Source organism: Crocuta crocuta, unplaced genomic scaffold, assembly GCF_008692635.1.
Source record: "Crocuta crocuta isolate KB4526 unplaced genomic scaffold, BGI_CrCroc_1.0 scaffold478, whole genome shotgun sequence".
Classification (NCBI taxonomy): Eukaryota; Metazoa; Chordata; class Mammalia; order Carnivora; family Hyaenidae; genus Crocuta; species Crocuta crocuta.
Genome location: NW_027530981.1, coordinates 492168 through 513705, shown reverse-complemented (window position 1 = coordinate 513705; position 21538 = coordinate 492168). Strand labels below are relative to the sequence as shown.

At 47.3% G+C, this 21538-nt stretch overlaps 1 protein-coding gene across 1 annotated transcript in view; it reads left to right on the top strand.

Moving 5' to 3' along the window:
• Window positions 1-21538, top strand: part of NRP2 (neuropilin 2) — a 117945-nt gene that overhangs the window by 24605 nt on the left and 71802 nt on the right. Inside the window, exons 3-6 of the mRNA XM_077770180.1 lie at window positions 10229-10410; window positions 16509-16739; window positions 18129-18284; window positions 19957-20126. Coding sequence (XP_077626306.1) covers window positions 10229-10410; window positions 16509-16739; window positions 18129-18284; window positions 19957-20126 — 739 coding nt within the window. The remainder of the gene's footprint in view (window positions 1-10228; window positions 10411-16508; window positions 16740-18128; window positions 18285-19956; window positions 20127-21538) is intronic.

The window sequence follows — 21538 nt, the reverse complement described above, 5'->3', positions numbered from 1 at the left end:
TCGTCCCCCCCCCCCCAAGCCCCCCCTCCTCCCATTATCATCATTATTATCATTAAAATAATTACCGTAACAATTACGGTTGATGAGACCTGGAGTTTATAGAGCACCTTTCATCTAAAAGTTCAAAGTGATTTATCTGTGTGTCATCCCTGTGAGAGTGGTAGGAGGGTAAGAAAGTAGGTTTTTTTTTTTCTTTTTTGGTCTTATCTGCTGGGAAACTGAGGTCCAGGCAGACTCGGGATTCAGTGTAAGCCTCTGGACAGGCGGCTGGATTCCGTGGTCGGGGTACTGACTCCTCTCCTGGGGGATGCTTGTGTGGCCCTCACGGCTCAGCCCCGCACGCGGTTCGTTCCCGCCCACGGTGCCCGGCCCTCCTGGCCCCAGCAGTGAGGTCATGGGCAGCCAGCCAGCCAGCAGCCCGCGCACAGAGCAAGCGGTGTTGGAGGCTGCAAGGTCTGACTCCCCCCGCTCCCATCCTGCTGAGAGACTTCCTGCAATCCGGTTCCCTTTCTCGTAGGAGCTGGTGTCCCTTCTAGACCTGTTTCTTCCTGGCTCTGTGGAACCTCCAGCCGAGAGGACCCAATATTCCCGAACGTTCACTCCTCCCACCCCCAAAAGACGCCGGCCAGTTCTTTCAGGATAGAGGGCCATGTCTGTAATGGGGAGGGGCGCGTGCTTTCACGCGCTCTGCGTAGACCCGGCCCTCTTGCACCCATTGCAGCCACGGTGCTTGCACAAGGCAGCCGTCGAGGAAAGCAGGGTTAGCCAGCGGCGGTTTGAGAGGCGGAAGCCGTTCCAGCTGACCGGCCACCGAGTGCTGTATTCAGAATGTCCACCCTGGCGTGGCAGCAGCCCTTCCTGCTTGGACATTAACGCAGGCCCATCGTTTCCACAGCAAGGTGCTTTTTTTGCACAGTTGTGACAAGGCTGCCCCGGGAGCCGGGAGAAGCTCTGAGCTCTGTAACCTGAAGCTCGCAGTGAATGACATCCAAGGACGGGGCCCATCACACCAGCCACGTACTCCCAAATTGTCCCCTGCTTGGATTCCTGCGTGGTACATTTTCCAGGCAAGCTCTGTCTTTTCTAAGTTTTGTAACAGAGGCTGGATGCCAGCAAAGGGGGATAGAAGAAATGATCGGGAGCCCAAACCTTTAGAAAAACGGTTTTCTGACGCTGTGTTTGATCCCCTGGTGCCCGGTGCACCTCATTCCCAGCAGGCTCCAGGTTTTCGGACAGATGGGAAAGTGATGATTTGCTCTCACAATGAGACCCTCTGGGAGCCAGGGTTAGTGAGTGCCTGTTCCAGAGGGAACCGTCTGCCCGGCCAAATGCAAGGATGCTGCCAGCACACCAGCCCTGGAATGGTGTACTCCCATGTCCCCTCGGTGGATACCAGTCACAGAGGCGTGATCCCTGTTCCCATTTCTGAGATGAGGCAAACCGAGGCATGCAAGCTGGATTGACCCAGGCCAGTGTAGGACAATTTTGGGAGTCTCGGGCCTTGCTGGGGTTCTCCTTCACATCCAAGCACCAGCACACTGGTACACAGACATAAATTATGGGCTTCTCTTACCTCCTTCCTACTCTAGTATCATTACCAAATGCTAACAAGGGGCCCTTTAAGCTAACTGCAGGAGTGAGGATTTTATAGACGTGTACAGCAGACAGAAAAAAGACCCAACCGTCATGCTGAAAACAGCCTGCCCAATGGCCTTAAACTTCACGCTGGCACTGGTCGCCTAGAAAATCAGCCCTTACATAAGCAAACACGTTCCGTCCAAGCCAGCCTCCACAGTGCTCGCGGGTCCAGGAGTGGAACAGATCCGTGGCCATACAGCCCCAGGAATGTGTTTTGCCTGGGAGCCAGGTCAGTGGGGGAAGCGGCGTTCAGCCAGGGGGTCAGGGGAGAAGGGCTGGAGACTTTGTCGTGTGCCCTTAGTTCTCCGAAGGTTCATCCACCGTGAGACTTCTCAGACACCCTGTCTGGAGCGGCCTCCTTCCTCACGTTGCGAGGTGTTCCTGGCAGCCCGCTCCGTCAGGAACAATGAGATCGGCAGGCCCCTCTCCATCATCTCAGGGCCTCTGCGGAAAACAACCAGCAATTATAAATAGATGGTATTTGTAGTTTCCATTTTCTTGCCTTCAAGGTTTTCTGGAATCATTCCTTCAGTTTGTTTTGGGTTATTTTCTTCGCATACTTCCTTTGCTGGGTGGTCAGATTTCCTCCTTTCTAAAGAGCCACGGTGACCCTGGCTGTGTGGGGACTGTGGATAAGCTCCACACCTCAGAGATTCGTGGTGGGAAGAAATGAAGGAAAAAAATGAAACTGCCAACAGTCGCCATGGAAAAGGCAGCAACGCTGACACAGATACGCAAACAGATGTAGAGTCTTGGCACCATTTGAGTCCCGTAGTTATTTTACAAGTAATAACAATAACAACAACAGTAATAATAGCAGCAGTAATGACTAACATTTCTTTATTGAAGCCTTACTGTGTGCCAGGCGCTGTGTTGAGCTGTTAACATGCATTAACTCACCAAACAGAAGGAGGTTGAGTAGTAGTTGTTGTTCAAGACCCACTCACAGGTGGGGAGCAGGGTTGGGGGGGTTGTTTGAGTTTAGCCTGGGCTCAGAAACATGGGATTGAGAGGGAATCTCAAAAAACTTAAGGGATTGAAGCACTGTTGATGGATTTGTACAGAAGGCGGATTTTTAGAAACCCCCATCCCTAGCACTGAGGTTGGGGGGCATCGAGACTGTCTCTCTACCTTTATGACTTTTCATTCCATCTCCACGTGTTCAGTTTCCAAGATGTTAAGTGTATGTTACCTTTCTCTCCCCCACCCCCACCACCCAGCTTTATATGAACAGGAGCAACAGTAAAAATAGCCAGGGGATCCCTGTGACTTTCTAAGGCATCCAGCACTTTTCTGAGCTCCTATGTACTTTGGTAATTCTTCCCACAATCCCTTAAGGTGGGGACTATTATTATGTCCATTTTATAGATGAAGAAACTGAGATTCAGTTTAAATGCCTTGCCTGCAGTCGTGCCATTAACGAGTGCTAAAAACCGGATGGGTTTACCTACGAAGCCCATACACTATACCTCTCATAGTACACACAGGCTTGTTTATAACAGATAGGTTTCTCTATAACAGTAATTTAAGATTATGCTTGCCACAGACCTAGGAAAATGTGCATATACACAACCACACACAATTTCTGCACTTGACTTATCAGGGTTCCCTCACCCACTGAAACTCATCTGTGGACCTTACTAGACATGCACAGGCTTCAGAATCCACGCTCTAGATGATACTTTAAGAGCTTATAAATACACAGGATACTGTTTTCTCACTCGATGGACCATATGTTCACATATGGGTATATATGTGCTTATAAAAATACTTCACTTGCAAAAATTAATATGTTATCCCATCTGAACACTTAAAAGCAGAACTGGGTGAATCTTGAAACCATGAATTCCAAATCTGCTCACTGCTTCTATTGGTAAGATTTGTCTATTAATTTTGGCAAGTCCCGTGGGCTTTGTTTAAACAAAACAGCTAAATAAAAAGAGCAAGATTCTGTTAAGTCTCTAACCGAAACCAAGCAGTTTCTTTATACCCAGTACCTTCTTTTTTTTTTTTTAATTTTTTTTTTTAAGGTTTTTTTTATTTATTTCTAGAGAGAGAGAGAGCGTGAGCAGGGGAGGGTCAGAGAGAGAGGGAGTCACAGACTGAAACAGGCTCCAGGCTCTGAGCTGGCAGTCAGCACAGAGCCCGACGCGGGGCTCGAACCCACGAACCGTGAGATCATGACCTAAGCGAAAGTCGGACGCTTAACCGACTAAGCCACCCAGGCGCCCCAATATACCCAGTACCTTCTAAGGGTATTGTACGGTGGCAAGCTGTTATTCTTTCTGCTCTCAGATCTTCAGCCAGTAGTGAGGCAGAAGGATGGAGGCAAGGCCAGTATGTCCAGCGTGAGACCCCCTGGATCTAATGCCTGCCTCTGACCTGGGCGGGTCACCTGGCCTCTCTGAGCCTAGTTTCTGCATCTCTAAATAGGTGATAACCATAACAGGGTGTGGTGTGTATTCAATGAGGACTAAATGAAGGGCTATCTAAACTGGGGTCTAGCCTGTAATAAATGCTCAATAAATGATCAGTACTTTTTCCTGTTGATATTCCCATTGATGTCCTGGCTTCTTATGAAATGGGTGGCCCCGATAAAAGGGAGAAATTCAAGGAAATGACATTTGCTTCTTAAAATAATGTGCCCTGACAGTGAGCCGCTTTTTCCATTAAGGCTGGATTTCACTGTTGAGCTGGAGACCAGGTGACCTGGCTTTGGCCTTGAATGGACCAGAGACTTCACCATCATGCAGACCTGCCCACAGTCTCTTTGTGTCTCAGGCGGCTTCTTCACTGGGAAGTTGTACATGTTGCCTTGTTTTTCCCTCCTATTTTCCCTGCAGGTTTTAATGTAAGGATTAATAAGACAGTGTTTGTAGATGTCTTTGAGCTTCCCAGAAGAAAGGCACTCCAGGAGGTGGTAAATTCTCTGGCCTCCATAATCTACTCATGAAATATGGAACTTTGAAAGTGTGAGAAAAATCTCAAATCACTTTGACAGCATTTTAATTATAGTTGATTTGTTTGCCGCTAATAGTGAAAATGCTGTCAGCATGATTTGAGATGTTTCTTCCACTCAAAATGTTATATTTCGTGTTTTCGAGTCATGAGGCAACATTTCAGTTTCCAGATAAAACCAGAATAGCTCAGCGAATGTGTTAGAACACAAAGGCGAAGATCGCAAAATGGACCCAGTGTAGCCAACCTCTCAGAAAATGTTGTCACAGAGTGAATTCTTCCAGAATTCACCAACCTTAGGCCCCTCATTCGTGTACTCCACAGAAAATCATGAGCCCTCCAGGCACCGTGCAAGTACAAGAGATTCAGCCGTAAAAAGGCGAGGTCCTTGCCCTCATGGTGCTGTCTATCTAGTGAGGACACAGATTCTAGACAAATAAACAAGTATATTGACAAGACTTGGACAGATGAATAGCTATCAAGGCAATAAGCCGGTGGTAGCATAGAGAATAAGGGCATGCTGCCTGAAGTAGGGTGGTCAGGGCAGACTTCTCTGAGGAGGTGACGTTTGCCCTTAGAAGGATGAGACGGCACCAGCCAGAGAGAAAGGTAACAGAGTATCACAGGCAGAGAGAAGAGCAAGTGCAAAGGCCCAGAGGCTGGCTGGAAAGAGCTTGCCGTGTGCAAAGTGTGAGGTCTTAATCGTTTGTGATACAAGCAGCATAAAAGGAGGCACTGACTGGTTGGCAAAGGTTGAGGCTTCAGGACTTGGCTGGGCACCCGGGCTCTGATGTCTAGTGGATCTTGCAGCACAGGCTCGGTTGGCTAACCCGGTGTTTTGGTGGCCTGCTGGGAAGTGTCAAGCGTGGATAGAGTTACGGGAAGTAGAACGCCTCTTTTCATGTTTGCCTTGGTGATGAGAGGAAGGGATGAGACTGTTGCTTTTTCATACCTCTCCCGTGGTCTCTGAAAATTAATTCCGCTGTCAAGATCCCCACGCCCCAACTGTGGGTTTGGGGAGAGAAATTAAGACTTTGAAGTCGAGGAAGAACAGACAGAAAACGTTCTCTAGACAAATGCTCAACATGCAGATGTCGGAGTCTGTGAGGAGAAGAGGAAAAAGGCATTCGGGAACCATTTTGGAGAGAAAGAGAAAGGTAGGGGTGGAAATGGCTACTTGAGCTTAGGAAAGTAAATAGATGAAAATAGATGAATAAAATAATAAAAGGTAGCGTGAAAGCTTTGGAAGGAATTTTTTCATTTGAGGGTGATTACGACTAATGAAATGCAAACACAGTAGTTAATAGGTCCGTTAGCTGGTTTATGTTTTCTTCCGGAGAATGAATAATGTGTTCTAAGAGGAATGGCTTTTCAGGTTATCCTACCTGACTGTCGCTGGGGTAAGCCCCGAGGTTAGACCCCAGATTCTTTTACCACACAAGCGCTCGGTATCAGATGCTAGATGCGGGACCATGTTTATTCCAAGGCCACCAACTTCCTGATCCTCTGTGAGCTCTTCCAAATGAACCTGACGACGCCGAAATTTCTAAGGAGATTTGCTCCAGCTGTAGCAAATCCCTAATAATAAAAAATTTTCCCCAAATGAGTCAGTCACACAGGACGTAAGTGAGACGTTCTCTGTGAAGTCAGCATGTCATCTGGTGTGTGCCCTTTACACAGAAAGCTGAGCCAGAAGACCTGGTGGTTAACTGGGGCTTGTCCACAGGGGAGATCCCGGAGGCACTGGAAGTGGGGGCGAAGTGGGGGGGCCGGCTAGCCACCCAACTGTCACTCTGGGCCCCTTTCCCCTCAAGCAAACCCTGATAGGAAAATCCAGTTTTTCTAAGGAGTTTAAGTGAGAGCTGATTACTTGCTTCACAAAAGGATTCTCCAGAGGGGTCCTTTAAATAACAAGCTCAGAAAGAAAATGTATAGTGTGATTGATTTATAGGAACCTTTTTCAAAAAATGCATCCCTTCGCTTTCTGTGTATGTAAATATCTACATATTTTTGTACATATATTTGTAGCTGCCGGCATTACAGAAAAGGATTTGGGGTAGTGTGTTCACTGAGCCAATTGAGGCCCCCTTATAGCTCCGGCGTGTGTTAGGTAGCCCTGCTTCATCGCTGATTGGGTTAATCCCCTCAATTACTCCTTGGGTGATTAGGCAACCAGATAAAACCCTCCCTTTCTGATGAACCAGCCAGAGGGATGTCAGGGCCTCTCTTTGTCCTTTCCAGAGAAACAGGCAACAGAAACACTAGAGGTATCCGGTGGTCTTTTAAAAAAATGTGCTTAAGCATTTACTGAGTGTGGGCCATGTCTCTGGCACTATTGTAGGTGACCCAATGCCGTGTCTTATTTAGTCCCCGCCACGGTGCTCTAAGGCAGGTGGTGATGGTGATGCTGATGGTGATGAGGGTATTTACATTTTCATCTGCTGCGTTCTGAGAGCCGGGTTATTTTCCTCAGCTCTCCTACTTTGAAAAAAAATCTTTGTATCTTATTTTTTCTTTTCTTTGATTCTATTATGTCTTTATTTATTACTGAAGTGCGTTGACGTAAGATGTTATGTCAGTTTCAGGTGTACGATGTAGCGATTCCACAATTGGATACATTTCACCCTGCTCACCACCATGGTGCGCTTACCATCTGTCACATGAAAAAAATTCCTAATGTTAGCAGCATTATTTTATATATTTGCAGCTTTTTAAGAAATGCAAGCCCATTGTAAGCAATTCAGATAATAGAAGAGAACAATGAAGGAAGTAGAAATTACCAATTATTTCACCACCCATATATATCTCATTACTGTTCATATTTTAGTATGTAGTCTTTCAGATGTTTTTCTTTATGTAAATGTAAGAATGCATACATGTGTGTGTATATATATATTTTTTAACACATGCTTTTTTAAAAATCTATTTTTAATCTAACAATATATCATGGCTATTTTCCCATAAAAACAAAATATCTGGACCTACAGCATTATCTACTATAGCAGTGGAGTATTCTATTTTATAAATACAAAATTGATTTTACCCACCCTCTGTTGTTGGATATTTAGATATGATGCTGTTTATAAAGAAGTCATCTTTTCACTTTTCTTTTTTAATTTTTGTTTACTGTTTGCTTATTTTCGAGAGAGACAGGGCGAGCGGGGAAGAGGCAGAGAGAGAGCGAGACGCAGAATCTGAAACAGGCTCCAGCCCCAATGTGGGGCTCGAACTGGTGAACTGTGAGATTCTGTGCTGAAGTTGGATGCTTAACCGACTGAGCCACCCAGGTGCCCCTACTTGCACAAAGATGCATAAACATCTTTGCATAACTGTCTGATTATTTTCTTAGGAAAAATTCCTAGCAGCAGAATTGCTGGATTAAAGATTTTGTCATATTTCCAACCAAATGCACTCCAAAATGTTTTAATAGATGTTCATTCCACTTATACTGCACCTCACTTGCTCTATCTCTTCGCCTCAGAAATGGGTGTGGGAATACAATAAATCACAATTAACGTTCGCTGAGCAGTCACTAACTACCAGGCTCAGTACTGACACTTTATACGGATTAGGTTGGTCATTTGAATCTCACAACAACCCTAGGAGGAAGGTTCCAATATCCCATTTTACTGTCATTTTCCCCACTGCTAAGGATCAGAAAGGTTAAGTAACTTGCCTGAAGTCACCCAGCCAATAAGGCTGAACTGAGATCCAAATTCAGTTCTACTTCTGGGATTCGCTGGGGGTGGAGGCCAGGGGGACGGGACTCCTCCACGCACATTCATACATTGGCTGCTCCAGGTGAACTGGATAATGTCGGCTTTGCTGGACACAGCTGGCTTCTCCACTGTTGTGTACCCTGTCAGGCATCCCCATTACTCAGCAGACAGTGCCTGCCCAGCAGTGCTTACCTCAGTGTGGAAACAGTAAGGAGGGATTTTCCAGGAGGTTTGGGGGATTTCCTCTGAGAATAAATTAAGTGTCTTTTCACTTTTGTTTTGGAAGTGGGGAAGCACATTTTCAAAGTCAGCATCATCTCCTAAACTGAAATCGCAGCTTCCCCCACCCCCACTGCCTTGCTCAGTCTGTAGCTATCTCATCAGAGCTCCTGGGGAGAAACTCTGCCATCTTGTCTTCTCCAGACTAACCAGCTTCTGTAATTCTTTTGACTGTAGGATTCCAGGCCTCTGGGGTCCAAGATTGAACTAATCCTGGTCCACTCCTCAGACTTCCTTCACAGGCCTGTTTACTCATAAGCATCTGCGCAATCTGAAATACGGCTCCTGGGGGCTGCGTCGAGGCCTGGGGCCACTCCAGCTCAAACAAGCCATTTCTACAGGCAGCCAGATCCTACGGACCCATGTGTGTGGCAAGAGCCTGCAGGCACATCCCAGGGAGAGTAGCTTTTCCAGTATCTCTCTTTACTCCCCCACCCAAAAAAAGAAATGTTCTCCATGTTGTTTTAATAGATTGATGGAAAATAAACAGGGAGAGAGAAGGAAATGGCTGGTTGTTGGTAAATAATCGTGCAGTGGCCAGCAATTTGCAGGGAGCTGGTGGGGAAGGAATGTCCCACCTCAGCAGCTGAGACAGGGATGTTTACTGGGGGCCCAGAGAAGGAGCATGGAGTCGTCACAGCAAGACTCTTGGAGCACCAAGGCTGGATATGTGTGCCTGTGCAGATAAAATGGCGCCCGTGGTGTGTGCGCCATTCCACGACCGGAGCCAAGGATCTCTTTGCCGTGTCTTCCCCAACCTGGGGCCACTCTGATTCCATTTGAAATGAGCTCAAGCTTCAGAACAGGGAGGGCAGCCTGCCCTGCAGCTTGCTGAGGCTAATAGTTATTTGCTCGTCGACTCTGGGTCCCCGGGGATTCACCCCCTGCTTTTGGAGAAAGGTTTTTATTGCCTTATCTAATATGATGCTGATTCCTTTTAAAAACGTGTTGTTGACTAGACATTGCTGATGTGGACTTTGCAGAGTCATCTCAAGGAAGGAGGGCTTTTGTCACTAACAATTAAAGATAAGGGAAGAGGGGATGACCCAGGAGAAAATGGAAACATGGGAGAGAGGGCAGTAAAGAAAACAAAGATCCCAGGAATGTCCCTAGTGCGCCTGGCTCAGTGCCTAGCACCTTCCTTACACTTTTCATTCCGTCTCCAGCCCAGCCTTCTGAACTGGATATTTTTATCCTCCTCTTTACAGATGAAGAAATTGATCTCAGAGGGGTTAAGTAACTCGCAGTGATGAAGAGCTAAGACAAAAAGACTAAGATTCAGAGAGATCATGATGGAAATAAAAGTGGTGCTACGGAAGGAAGGGAAAATGTTTGTTTTGAGATAATTTGATAGAATGATGCTACTGCTTTTACGTGGGCAAGAGATAAGGCCTTAAAATCTAGCCATCCACTGAGGCGCCCATTCTGTCCGTGGCTTCGATAAGGCAACGCAACTTCCTATATCTAGGTTCACCGGACTATACAAACAAACCGAAGTGCCCTTTGTTTATCATCCTGAAACACCTGAACATCTAGAAATGGAAGGCACAGGAGCTGGAGTGAGACAATGGTCCCTTTCATCTCCCGAGTGTGATCTTGGCTCACATGTGTCCCTTTCTCCCATTCTCACATAGGTATGACTTCATTGAGATTCGAGATGGAGACAGTGAGTCCGCAGACCTTTTGGGAAAGCACTGCGGGAACATCGCCCCGCCCACCATCATCTCCTCAGGCTCTGTGCTCTACATCAAGTTCACCTCCGACTACGCCAGGCAGGGGGCAGGCTTCTCCCTCCGCTATGAGATCTTCAAGACAGGTCAGTGTGGTCATGGGTGGAGAGCGGGTAGCTGGGCATCTCCAAGAAGACAGGTCGCCGCCATCTGTGTCTTTGCGCGGGGCACTGTATAAGGGAAATGTGTGAGAGTCGTATGTGCATGGAGGGAGCCCAGGGAGACGGATGGGAAGGGCTACAAAAGTTGGAGTTGGAAGAGAGGTTCAGGGTGACCCTGGAGACAGACCAAGATGAAAACCCAGTTTAACCTATGATCCAACTGGAGAGAGTGCTGGGGGCTGCCTGTCAGGCAGACAAGCATTTGTTTGTGGTACCGGAAGAGTAGGAAGATCAGTTAACTAGAGAAATGCGTTTGAAAAGAATTGGATGTTTGTGTGTTTTTAAAAATCACAATAATCTTCATGGGGGAAAAAGCAAAACTCAGTTGAATTTCCTCCTAATTGCTTCATGGTTTAATGTTGCCTTTATCTGGGATTTCATGGGCAGAAGGACATAATCTTTTCAGTAGTAAGAGTCTCCAAAGATCTTTACTGTGATCCTCCCAGTGGGGTCCTCCAGGAGCGTTTAGAATCAAATGTGGCTCCTAAGAACTCCCCTTGCTGATCCATTTTACCACTTCTACCTGCCGAACCCCTCCTTCCTAAGTTCAAGGTATAGCTGTCCACTGAAAGGCAGTCAAAAAGATAGAGACAGAGAACACGTCACTTCTCTTAAGGCGACTGCCTGCTTTCCACAAGGTCCCCCTTAGATTACTTTGGGCCCTGACATTATGCACCCATTCTTATTTCCAGAACTGGATTGAGCCAATGTTTATTCATAAGTCGCTAGTTCAGGATATGCACTGAGGCACTCCAGGCAGCATGCCCTTCCTTCCGGTGTGAGAGCTCATTGTCTTGGGGCTGAGCAAAGCAGCCTCCAGCTCTCCCCTCACCCCCAGCCCGCTTCCCCGCCTCACAGGCCCCCACCCCGTCTACCAGCCTGGCCCCTCCGGAGCCTCCGTTTTACAACTTGTGGACAGAAGCTGGTACAAGGGAGAGGCTGGCTGCCTTGTCATCAAGAGGCCCACGTCCGACGCCTCTTGAGTTCAGTGTAAGGGGACCTATTCATATATATTTTCTTTTCACTAAACAGTTCTTGAAAGGAAGTGGGAGCTGCTGAAAGCACTTTTTATATCCGCTCTGTCTAAATATTTGTCAGATTTGTCTGCCTGAGAGCAAGAACGGAGAATCGAATGAAGGGGCGGGCGGAGGGAACTCTGTCAGGCATCACCAGGCCCCAGTGGGAGCACGGACTGTCCCAGGGCACAAGTCTCAAGAAGGCCCGTCGGCCACGGGTTGCCATGCTCCCAACCCACATGAGGTCACAGAGACTGACAATGTGTGTGTCCAGTGTCTTGTGAGGCTGGGGTAAGGCTCCTGAATTCCTTGATCCACATTCCCTAGAGTCCTGCGCAAGATTCAGATCAGTCCATGCCACCAGCTCAGATGGAACCTTCACCATACCCTCTTCTGCTGGGGAGCGTTCGGGTAGAGAGAGGCCAGAAAGGAATAAAGCACTAGAAGAGGGCCAAACAGGTGGGGAAACCCTCAGCACCTAACAGATGCACCGTAGATGTGGGTGACCATAAGTCAATAAATATGTAGATTGAAAGGAAAACTGTAATATGAGGCAGAAGGCGTAAGCGCTAAGTAAAGGTATGATTAACGTGCTATGGTTATGAAAATGAGGGCTCCACTGAGTGGGTTGGCAAGCAGGGGATCTGGGAAGTCAATTAGAGAGCAAGGTCACCAGTGCTGAAGCTGTCACTCAGCTCTCCTGTGCTGACAGTGAACAGAAAACAGCTCCAAGCAAGGTCTTCCAGGGAGGTGGCCAAGTCCAAACAAGGGTGAGCAGGACCATTAAAGCTCATCTCTCTTGCATGCTTCCTGACTTAGTATTTCACAAGGGATGATGCCATATTCTCCAGAAAGGGTGAATGTTAACCCTAACCACCGTGCAAATTTGAAGGGACAATGTTAAAAGTTAAAATGCACAAGAGGGTATCTTAACTGAGCAGTGCTGTTTTGAGGACAGTTAGTCTGTGGATGTCTAGACACAATGGTGCCAGCCATGGAAGGTGGTTTCGGCACGGAGCACCTGGGCAGCCTACTTGAAGGATGAGGACTCCCTAAAGACGGAGGACAGAGATTCCTGTGGTGGGAGAGAGAGCCCCACCGACAACTGCCATATTTCTGGGGAACGCAAGAGAGAAAATGAGAGCCCAGTGGTCTTCTTGGGAGCCGCTGTCACCTGCCTTCATGCCTGCCCGAGAGAGAAGCCCTCAGCATGAAGGCCAACCCTGTGGGAAACACATACATGTGCAGGCCACAAAATTCAAAGCTGGAAAGTCTAGGAAGATGAGCGTTCTTCCAGATGTCATGCCCCCCGTGCACCCACATTTCCGCTGTGGGAGTCCTGAAAGAAAATACACAAAATTTACGTCATCCACAAAACATGAGAGAAATGCGTGAACATGCTGAAGAAATCCAAACAAACACAGCTATGTTTGCTAGTCACATTCATAGAGAGAGAAGCGGTGGGGTGGGGGTGGGGGGTGGCGTACGACTCGAAACACAGATACACAAAATAACGATACAGAGGACTGTGGAAGCCTTTGACAGCACATTGCCCTGGCAAAGCTCCGCTGCTGAATTCTACCGACAGACACAAACCCACAGTTCAGGTGCAGAAGTTGGGGGTGGGGGAGGGATGTGGCTTGAGTGCAAGGTGTACATCTGCCCTGCGTGAAGTGGTTTATAAAAGAGTCTATATATTACCAGACTGTCCACATACAAAAGAGCACACCGAATAGCTCGCAGACTTAAAGGAGCTCGAATTGCCAAATCATGAGCAGGACAGAGAAAGGAATTTCAAAATAACTTAAAAACTAACATTGGGAACTGAATCACTAGAAAACGTGGTTATTTCATCTGTTCATTTTCTGATACCCTCTTGACCAAAGTTCAAGTTCAAGATTTCCACCCTGGTGCCCAGTGACATTTCAGAAACTGACATCTCTGGGGTCATTCGCAGAGAAAACTTGGGAGTGCCCCCCTGCTCCTACTCCCTGAACTGAATTCACCTTTTGGGGTCAGGCCAAGCTCAGTTTGGATAAATCCACCACCACGTTTTAAATAGCTTTCTGCGTGTAGATTCTTCCTTCGCTTGCAGAGTTATTGTAAAATTTATAGTGGAAAAAGACGGAGTGGGCATTTTTCAAACCAGAGTCCTTTGGTATGAAATCATTCGCTGCAGCCGACATCCTCTAGCTCGTGTGGACAATCTGAGCTGAGTAAACCTGAGTATTTGTTGACTGGGCTATTTTTTTTTAGCCTTTTAGCCTTTGCACACATTGCAGAAAAGGATCTTGGATGAGGCAGATGTCTGCAAGACTCCCCTTTTGTCCCAAGATGGTCACCCTCTTCTGAGATCTCTCCTCCACATTTAACATTCAGCTGCCTGCTTTCTGACACTTTGACCACAGTCCAAACCGTAAGGTGGCACAATTACAGACGAATGCACCACTGCAATGGACAAGTCTGACTGTTCTGCATAAAACGGATAAAACTGTTTTTCTTCCTCAGTTAAAATAAGCCAGAGAATATACCCATGTATAGCCATGTGTCCGAGATAGATACATACGCTTTTTTGGTGCTTTTGTTTGTTTGTTTTGCCATAAGAATATCATATTGGGGGCGCCTGGGTGGCTCAGTCGGTTAAGTGTCCGATTTTGTCTCAGGTTGTGATCTCGCAGTTATGAGTCGAGCTCTGCGTCAGGCTCTGTGCTCCAGAGCCTGGAGCCTGCTTCTGATTCTGTGTCTCCCCCTCTCTCTGCCCCTTCCCCACTTGTGCTCTGTCTTTCCCTGTCTCTCTAAAGTGAATAAACATTTAAAAAAAAAAGAATATCATATTGAAAAACTCAGACCAGTCAAGTGCAGGACCTCAGAACCCTGGAAACCATGGCTACTTAGAATGTCATATTCCCTGGGCCTCTCTTGTGCTTACTAGGTGTTCCATTGTGGGAGAATTTGCCCCCATGGATGGGAGGAACCAAAGAAAGTTTCCACCCAAAATTCCTCACTCCTGTGTGGGGGTGGGGGAGGATTCAGCTGGCGGGGGGAGTGACGGGGAGGGGGAGGAATTCCCCTTGCCCTGGAAAGGAATGACAGGCAGCAAACTTGAGGAGGGAATGTCAAGATGCCTTTTCCAGCTCTGGAAGCCAGTTGTGGATAGAGAGTTAATTTCCTCTGGCTCAGTGACCCACATGGAGAAGGCTGCACAATGGCAATAAACACTAACCTTTTCAAGATTCCTCTCAGCCCCCCAAAGACCGGCCAGCTGGCTTGGCTTTGCCAAACTGCCTCATCCCAGACCATTGAGGAGGCCCTCCGGAGCGTGGGGCTTGACAGTAAACAAAGCTGGCGGCTCAGGGGTAAACAAACTGGGGAAAGGCCGGCGCAGCTCAGCCCCCTGGACCCAGCTGCCCAACGGGCCGCCCCACCCGTGACTGACGGAGTGCAGAGCCTCAGAGATGCATCACTTTAGGGAGCCTTGGGAACGCTGAAAAGGTTAGCTCTCGCCTTTCCCCCATCCCCACGCTGCCAGGGCACAGCGCAGGACTGAAGGGCGGAGGTGATGGATGGGCAGGTAGGGATGCTGGAATTTCCGGGCTGAGGCTAAAGGAGGTTGCAGTCTCCCTTCTCCCACTTATTTGCATGGCACCTTTTCCAAGTCAGATGTGTGCGCTTTCCAGAAAGCCATCATCAATAAAGAGCCTCGCGGAGGGCCCTGCTGCCGGAGCCTCGGATAAAGACATCGCTGAGGGCTAAGATCAGTGTATTGACATCACACAGTTACATTTCAGTGGGATCCCCAGAGGACACTTCCTGCCAGTAAACACCTGGTTTATCGAGTATTTCTGTATTTTTTCTTCATGCTTAGAGTGCTTATTATCCTCCTCATAAATCCTGCTACCTTTTTTTAAATTTTAAAATCAGTGCATAGTGAAATCAATTGTGATCGTCCAGCTTTTACATCCACGGCATTGACTGGCATCACCTCTGGCCCCTGCCGCCCCGTGGGCCCAGCGTCCCGGGACTGGCCCGAAGCTCACGCTGGCTAATGGTGGCTGGGTGCACGCACATGAGGGCCCTTTTCATGTGACTCCACCTAGAGGCATTCGCAGATCTGGTGGCTGTAATCCCCTTGGAGCTCTTACTGCCCTCGGAGCCTGCACCGGGATGCGAATGTGTGCAGCATTTAATAAGAACGCCTCCGTGAGTCCCAAGAAAGCAGACACAAGAGCTTTGGAGAAACACAAGGCCATCCGTACCACAAAGGAACCAGAAGCCTTCCAAATGTCAGTACACTGCCGCATTTTTCCTAACTTGCTGCTGGAGCGGCCTTTAACATCCCCAACGCCCTGCTGTGATCCACCAGCTACAAACGTCGATTGTTAATTGTCTGGCCACTACAGAGCAGCTCGTTTTAATATAGTCATGACATGAATGAGACCCGAGCTCCCCTTTGCCCCTCCCCTGAGGCACCTTGGATCTTGGAGGGAGAAGGGGGCACTGAGTTGGCTCTGGGACAATAGGGGTTAGTGTTGAGGTCAGCAATAAATAAGGGATAACATTGTTTTCCCTGCTGGCAATCAGCAAGCCTTCCTTAAGGATTGAAATAACTTACATTTCTGGAGCAAGCAGCTGAGTAATTGAGAAAGAAGACTCTGTTCCTCTTTTCAAGGGAATCTCTCTCTTTCTCTTTCTCTCTCGCTCTCTCCCTCCCTGTATCTCACACACACTCTTCTTTCTAACCCCGACTCCTCAATGGCTGAGCTTCCTGTACTATGTAGAGCAAGCCCGCTCTCCTCCCCTAATTTCTGTCCTAAAGAAAGTCTGACTTAAAGGCTTGAGACGTGGGTGTGAAGAGTATGTTGCTTCAAGGGCCTCTCCAGTGAAAACAAAAGCCTCCTGAGTAGGGGGATTGGGGCTCAAACATGTAAACAACCCATGTGACAGAGGCAGGAGAGAAAGGCATTTTCTTCTCCTTTCTTAATGCTTACAGTTCTCTTTGACATACAGGCTCCGAAGACTGTTCAAAAAACTTCACAAGCCCCAATGGGACCATCGAATCCCCTGGGTTTCCCGAGAAGTACCCACACAACTTGGACTGTACCTTTACCATCCTGGCCAAACCCAAGATGGAGATAATCCTGCAGTTTCTGACCTTTGACCTGGAGCACGACCCTTTGCAGGTGGGCGAAGGAGACTGCAAATACGACTGGCTGGACATCTGGGATGGCATTCCGCATGGTAAGTAATGTCGCTGTCATGAGCCACTTCTCAGGAGCTTCGTCTTCGCCTGTGAATCGTTTTAGTAACAATAAAACAAAAGAGAGAGAACAAAGACTTCAAAGTTCCTTAGGGTTTGTGTACGACCCATGATGACTTTCTCTTCTTATTCTTCACCAAGGATGATTTCAGAGAAATTTCAGGAAGGCAGTTTCCTTTCTTGGAGATACTTCTTTGGAGAAGGGTAGGAGGAAACTGAGTAGATACTCGAATGAGGATGAGAAAACCTATCCGTAATGCTCTTTTCTGCCCCGAGTTGTCAGGATGTCCACAGAAAATGACTCAGTGACCACCCTCTATGCCCAAATAGGATGCTAGAGCCAGACTGACTAGGTTTGAATCCTGGCTCTGCTCTGAGTAGGTCTGCAACCCTGGGCAGGTCACTTAAACTCTGTCTCTTATGTGTATAAATAAACTGTTTTCATCACCATTATTATTACTATGGTTTTACTGTTATTAAACAGTCACAGATACCAAAAAGGTGATACCACTCAAGGCCCAGAGGAACCAGTGCTTCTTGGGTGGAGGCCAACCTCGGCCTTGAGTAGAGTCAGTATCAGAAGAAACCAGTCGTTCATTTTTGTAGTCAGTATTCACCATAATGGACACTTGATGACTAAGCAGTTTCATTTCCTTAGAAAATCATAGGACTTAGTCAAAAAACTCGGGTTTGAGTCCCAGCTGTGTTATTTCCTAGCCGTATGAACATGGAAGTCATGTGACCTCTCTGAACCTCAATTTATTCTTCTGTAGAACAGGCAGTATAATGATAGCTTTCTGGCCCATCCCTGAACAGAGAGAGAGAATAGAATGAGGCCAGGTCAGGGAAGGTACAGTTGACCTTTGAGCAATGCTTGGACTGCCTATGCAGTTGAAAATCCACATATGACTCTGATTCTCCCAAAACTTAACTGCCAGTAGCCTACTGTTGACGGGAAGCCTTACCAACAACATAAACAGTCAGTTAACACACATTTTGTATATTATGTATGGTGTATACAGTATTCTTACAATAAAGGAAGCTAGAGAAAAATAAAATGTTATTAAGAAAGTCATAAGAAAAAGAAAATATATTTACAGTACTGTACCATATTTATCCAAAAAAATCCATGTATAAGTAGATCCACACACTTTAAGCTCGTGTTGTTCAAGGGTCAACTGTACTTTTTAATGTTCAGGAAAAATACTACACATTGTTCTTAAGATGTATTTTTGGTCATTCTTTGATGTCAAGGCATACCCAAAGAATGCTCTATGGAGTGACTTGTGATTGTGGCAAGGGTAAATGTATTGAAAATGGAGTCGTTTGACCTTCCGTTTCTACTGACTTGTCTTTGTTTGAATGTCCAGTTGGCCCCCTGATTGGCAAGTACTGTGGGACCAAAACACCCTCTGAACTCCGTTCGTCGACGGGAATCCTCTCTCTGACCTTTCACACAGACATGGCGGTAGCCAGGGATGGCTTCTCTGCACGCTACTACCTGGTCCATCAAGAGCCACCAGACAGTGAGTTGGCCAGTTGGGAACCTCTGTCCCATCCTTCAGTCCAGGGCTGTGAGGATGTATAATGAAGAAAGGCTGGCCTCTGGGGGAGCAGGAGAGAGAAACCCTCCAGAATTTATAGTAGCATCTGAGGTCAGGGAACGGGGGCTCTATCTTCTTGCTAGGCAGAGATTAATGAAAATAGAACAGATGTCAACTGAGTAGTCATTTCTTTAAAAAGTAAGAATGTGTACCAAGAGTTAGTTATTCCCAGAGTAAGTCTCAGAACCACCTATGAATGAAAGGGAGATTAGTTAGGATATCTATCTAGAGTCCCCCACCCTGTGCTAACATTTTTTGAGTCAGTGGCTATTTTTCTGTCTCTCTAAGTCTCAGTGGCCATTGTCAGAAAACTAAGCAATTTTTACACCTCTCTCATATGAATATATATATTTTACTTTAAACATCTCTGGCCCTGGGTAGAGCTTCTCTCACTAGACTCGTACATGCATGCACTTTCCCTTCATGCTTCCAATATACACAGCTCCCGAGCTTCTCCTATGTGCCAGGTGCCATGCAAACAAAGCATAAAGTGTGGCTCTGGTCCCGGCTACCCGGGAACACCCCAACCCGGCTGTGAGTCTCCTGCCTCCACCCACATTGACTCTGAACTCCCACATCTTCAGATCAGCTCCTCTAGCACGTGCTTCACATGTGCTGCCATTTCCACTTAGAAACCAAATGATAACGTTAAGTACTAAAGAAATAGTTGAAGGCCGCTTGGAGCTGGGGACATCATGCCATGGTTGTAGACAGCTTACTGCATGCTTACCTATGCACATGGCAGCCTGGCCTGCTGGAAAGGTGACGGGTTTTGTTCTGGGTTTTGCTTCTGTGCTCCTTCAAAAAGCCCATGAAGATTGAGTGACAGGAAAACAGTACTGCAAATTGCACCAAGCTCCGCAATTGTCCGGTTCAGTCACAGAGCTAGAGAATGGATTTGATACCTGAAAAAATTGCTGGTCTTTCTCAGACACATGCACACACAAATATTGACCAGTGCCTGTGGTATCCATGGGAAGGACAGCGATTGAGCTAATGGCGCATGGCCAGAGTAAGTGACTTCTGGTTCCATTTGCCCAACAAGTGGCTCAGCGGAAGGGAGTGACACACATGTGCTCATGGAGAGGTGTCCCAAAGACAGGTATTTACTGCTTTGCAATGTCTGTCTTCTGCCAGAACTCGAGACAGTTGAGTGAAAGAAAGAAACAAAAGTGCCTCCTGGGTGTTTATTAATAAAGCAAGCTTCCCACGAGGTATCAGCCCACCCAGATCGCCACGAGTCTCACACGTTTTACCTGCATTTCCGTAATGGTGCATCTGCTGTCTGAGCATCCGTAGCCTGCAGCACCAACAGTTCTTGTCCTTTAGGTTGTACTTTTAATTTGTATGATGATTCTTATTTACCCACAGCCTGACTTCTTTTAGGTCCGACTTAGTGTCTTTCACACCCAGAGGGGTTACCAGTGTCTGTGACTTGGCAGGGTTGTGGTTTAAAATGTGAGTGTATAATGAGGCCTTTGAGATGAGGGAGTTCCTGCAAGGACCTGCCCCTAGAAGGGAGCAACATTCTGAGGGTCCCGGGGGTTTGAGGTTGAGAGACCTAACTCTGCCTTTGACCATCTCCACCCCCTAGACTTCCAGTGCAATGTGCCTCTGGGAATGGAATCGGGCCGGATTGCGAACGAACAGATCAGTGCCTCCTCTACCTACTCTGATGGAAGGTGGACAGCTCAGCAAAGCCGGCTCCATGGTGACGACAATGGCTGGACACCCAACTTGGATTCCAGCAAGGAATATCTCCAGGTACTTAGATACCATAGGGAGTGCAGAGTGCACGTGTATCGTGGACAAGAGAGGTGGCTCCTCAGCTGGTGCGGACAGAGGACACAAAGAAAATAAAGACAGCATCCGCGAGAACCTCATTCATCCATCCATCCAAAAACACATGGGCCAGGCACGATCAGACTTAGCCTGGCATTGTGCTAACTGCTGGGATAAAATGACAAGTAAGATGGACACTGCCGCTGCCCTTGTGACAATTAGCAGGCCTTGGAGAAGTTGTTTGGCTTGGGTGCTATTTGCTTCTCAGTAGAGATAATCCATGGAACATTCTATAAACACTTCCAGATCTTCCTCATTCTTGGCACCGGGAGGCATCAGAGACTTGGTAGGGGGAGGGCGTCTTCCTAAGGGCAGACTCGAGTCGCTAGCTGAGCATGGCAGCTTCTCATGATCTTTGCTATTTGGAGGGAGCCCTGCCAGGAAGGTTTTGCACATAGCTATCAGGAGAACACATGGGGAAATGTCACTACCGGGAACGAAACTCTAGTTGCCCAGATGCTCTGCAGCATCTTTTCAGACTATTGTTTGCCTTCCTTCTGAATAAGACTTGCAGTTGATGTCGAATAATTCCCCCTAAAAACACAGACTGGTCCAGCTCCCATCCCCTGGGGAAGAACAGCTGCTGGGTCCATGCTAGAGCAATGACTGCTTTTATGACACACACCAGACAGCCTTGTGACCCGTTGACAAGCCTGTCCTAGTTCTGATGTGACACAATGACCTCTGTTCTGAGAAGGATGTTGCAGAACAGACAACAGGAAAGGGAGAAGCACCACTTAGAAACTTCCAGGGAGTTCACAGAGGTTCTAACAGCACAATCCTAAAGCCATTTTGTATCCTCTGCCTCTCCAAAAACCCTTCTAATCCTGCAAAGCTTCCAGAATGCTCTCCTGTATAATCAACGTTCCATTGATTTTACTCCTTATTTTTGGTCCCCAATCATAAACTTCTCGTATTGCTATCCAGCTGTTTATCATACACATATACAGCTCTGCATACATCTTCCAAATTGCTTACTATGCGGAGCAGATAGTAAGTAGCCAATATATGCTTCCTGAATCATATTTTACCAGTGAGTGCTGGCTAACTTTTGATCACACGGAGGTTGCCATTAAGAAACACTATGGCCAGCAAAGGAATGACGCCGAGCAATTTCCGAACGGGTTTGGTGTTGTGGGGAGAAAGGTGCCTCAGAGTGTTGGCCATCTTCCTCATCGAGCAAAAGGTCAGGACTTGGTGCATAAGCCTAATTGCTTGGGCAGACTCTGCATGCTCTTTGACCCTTTAGTGACCTGAGTGACTAAATACACAATGGATTGAGGGACTGAGGGGAGGGACTGCGGGAACTGAGCGAGGCAGCCCTGAGCTGAGAT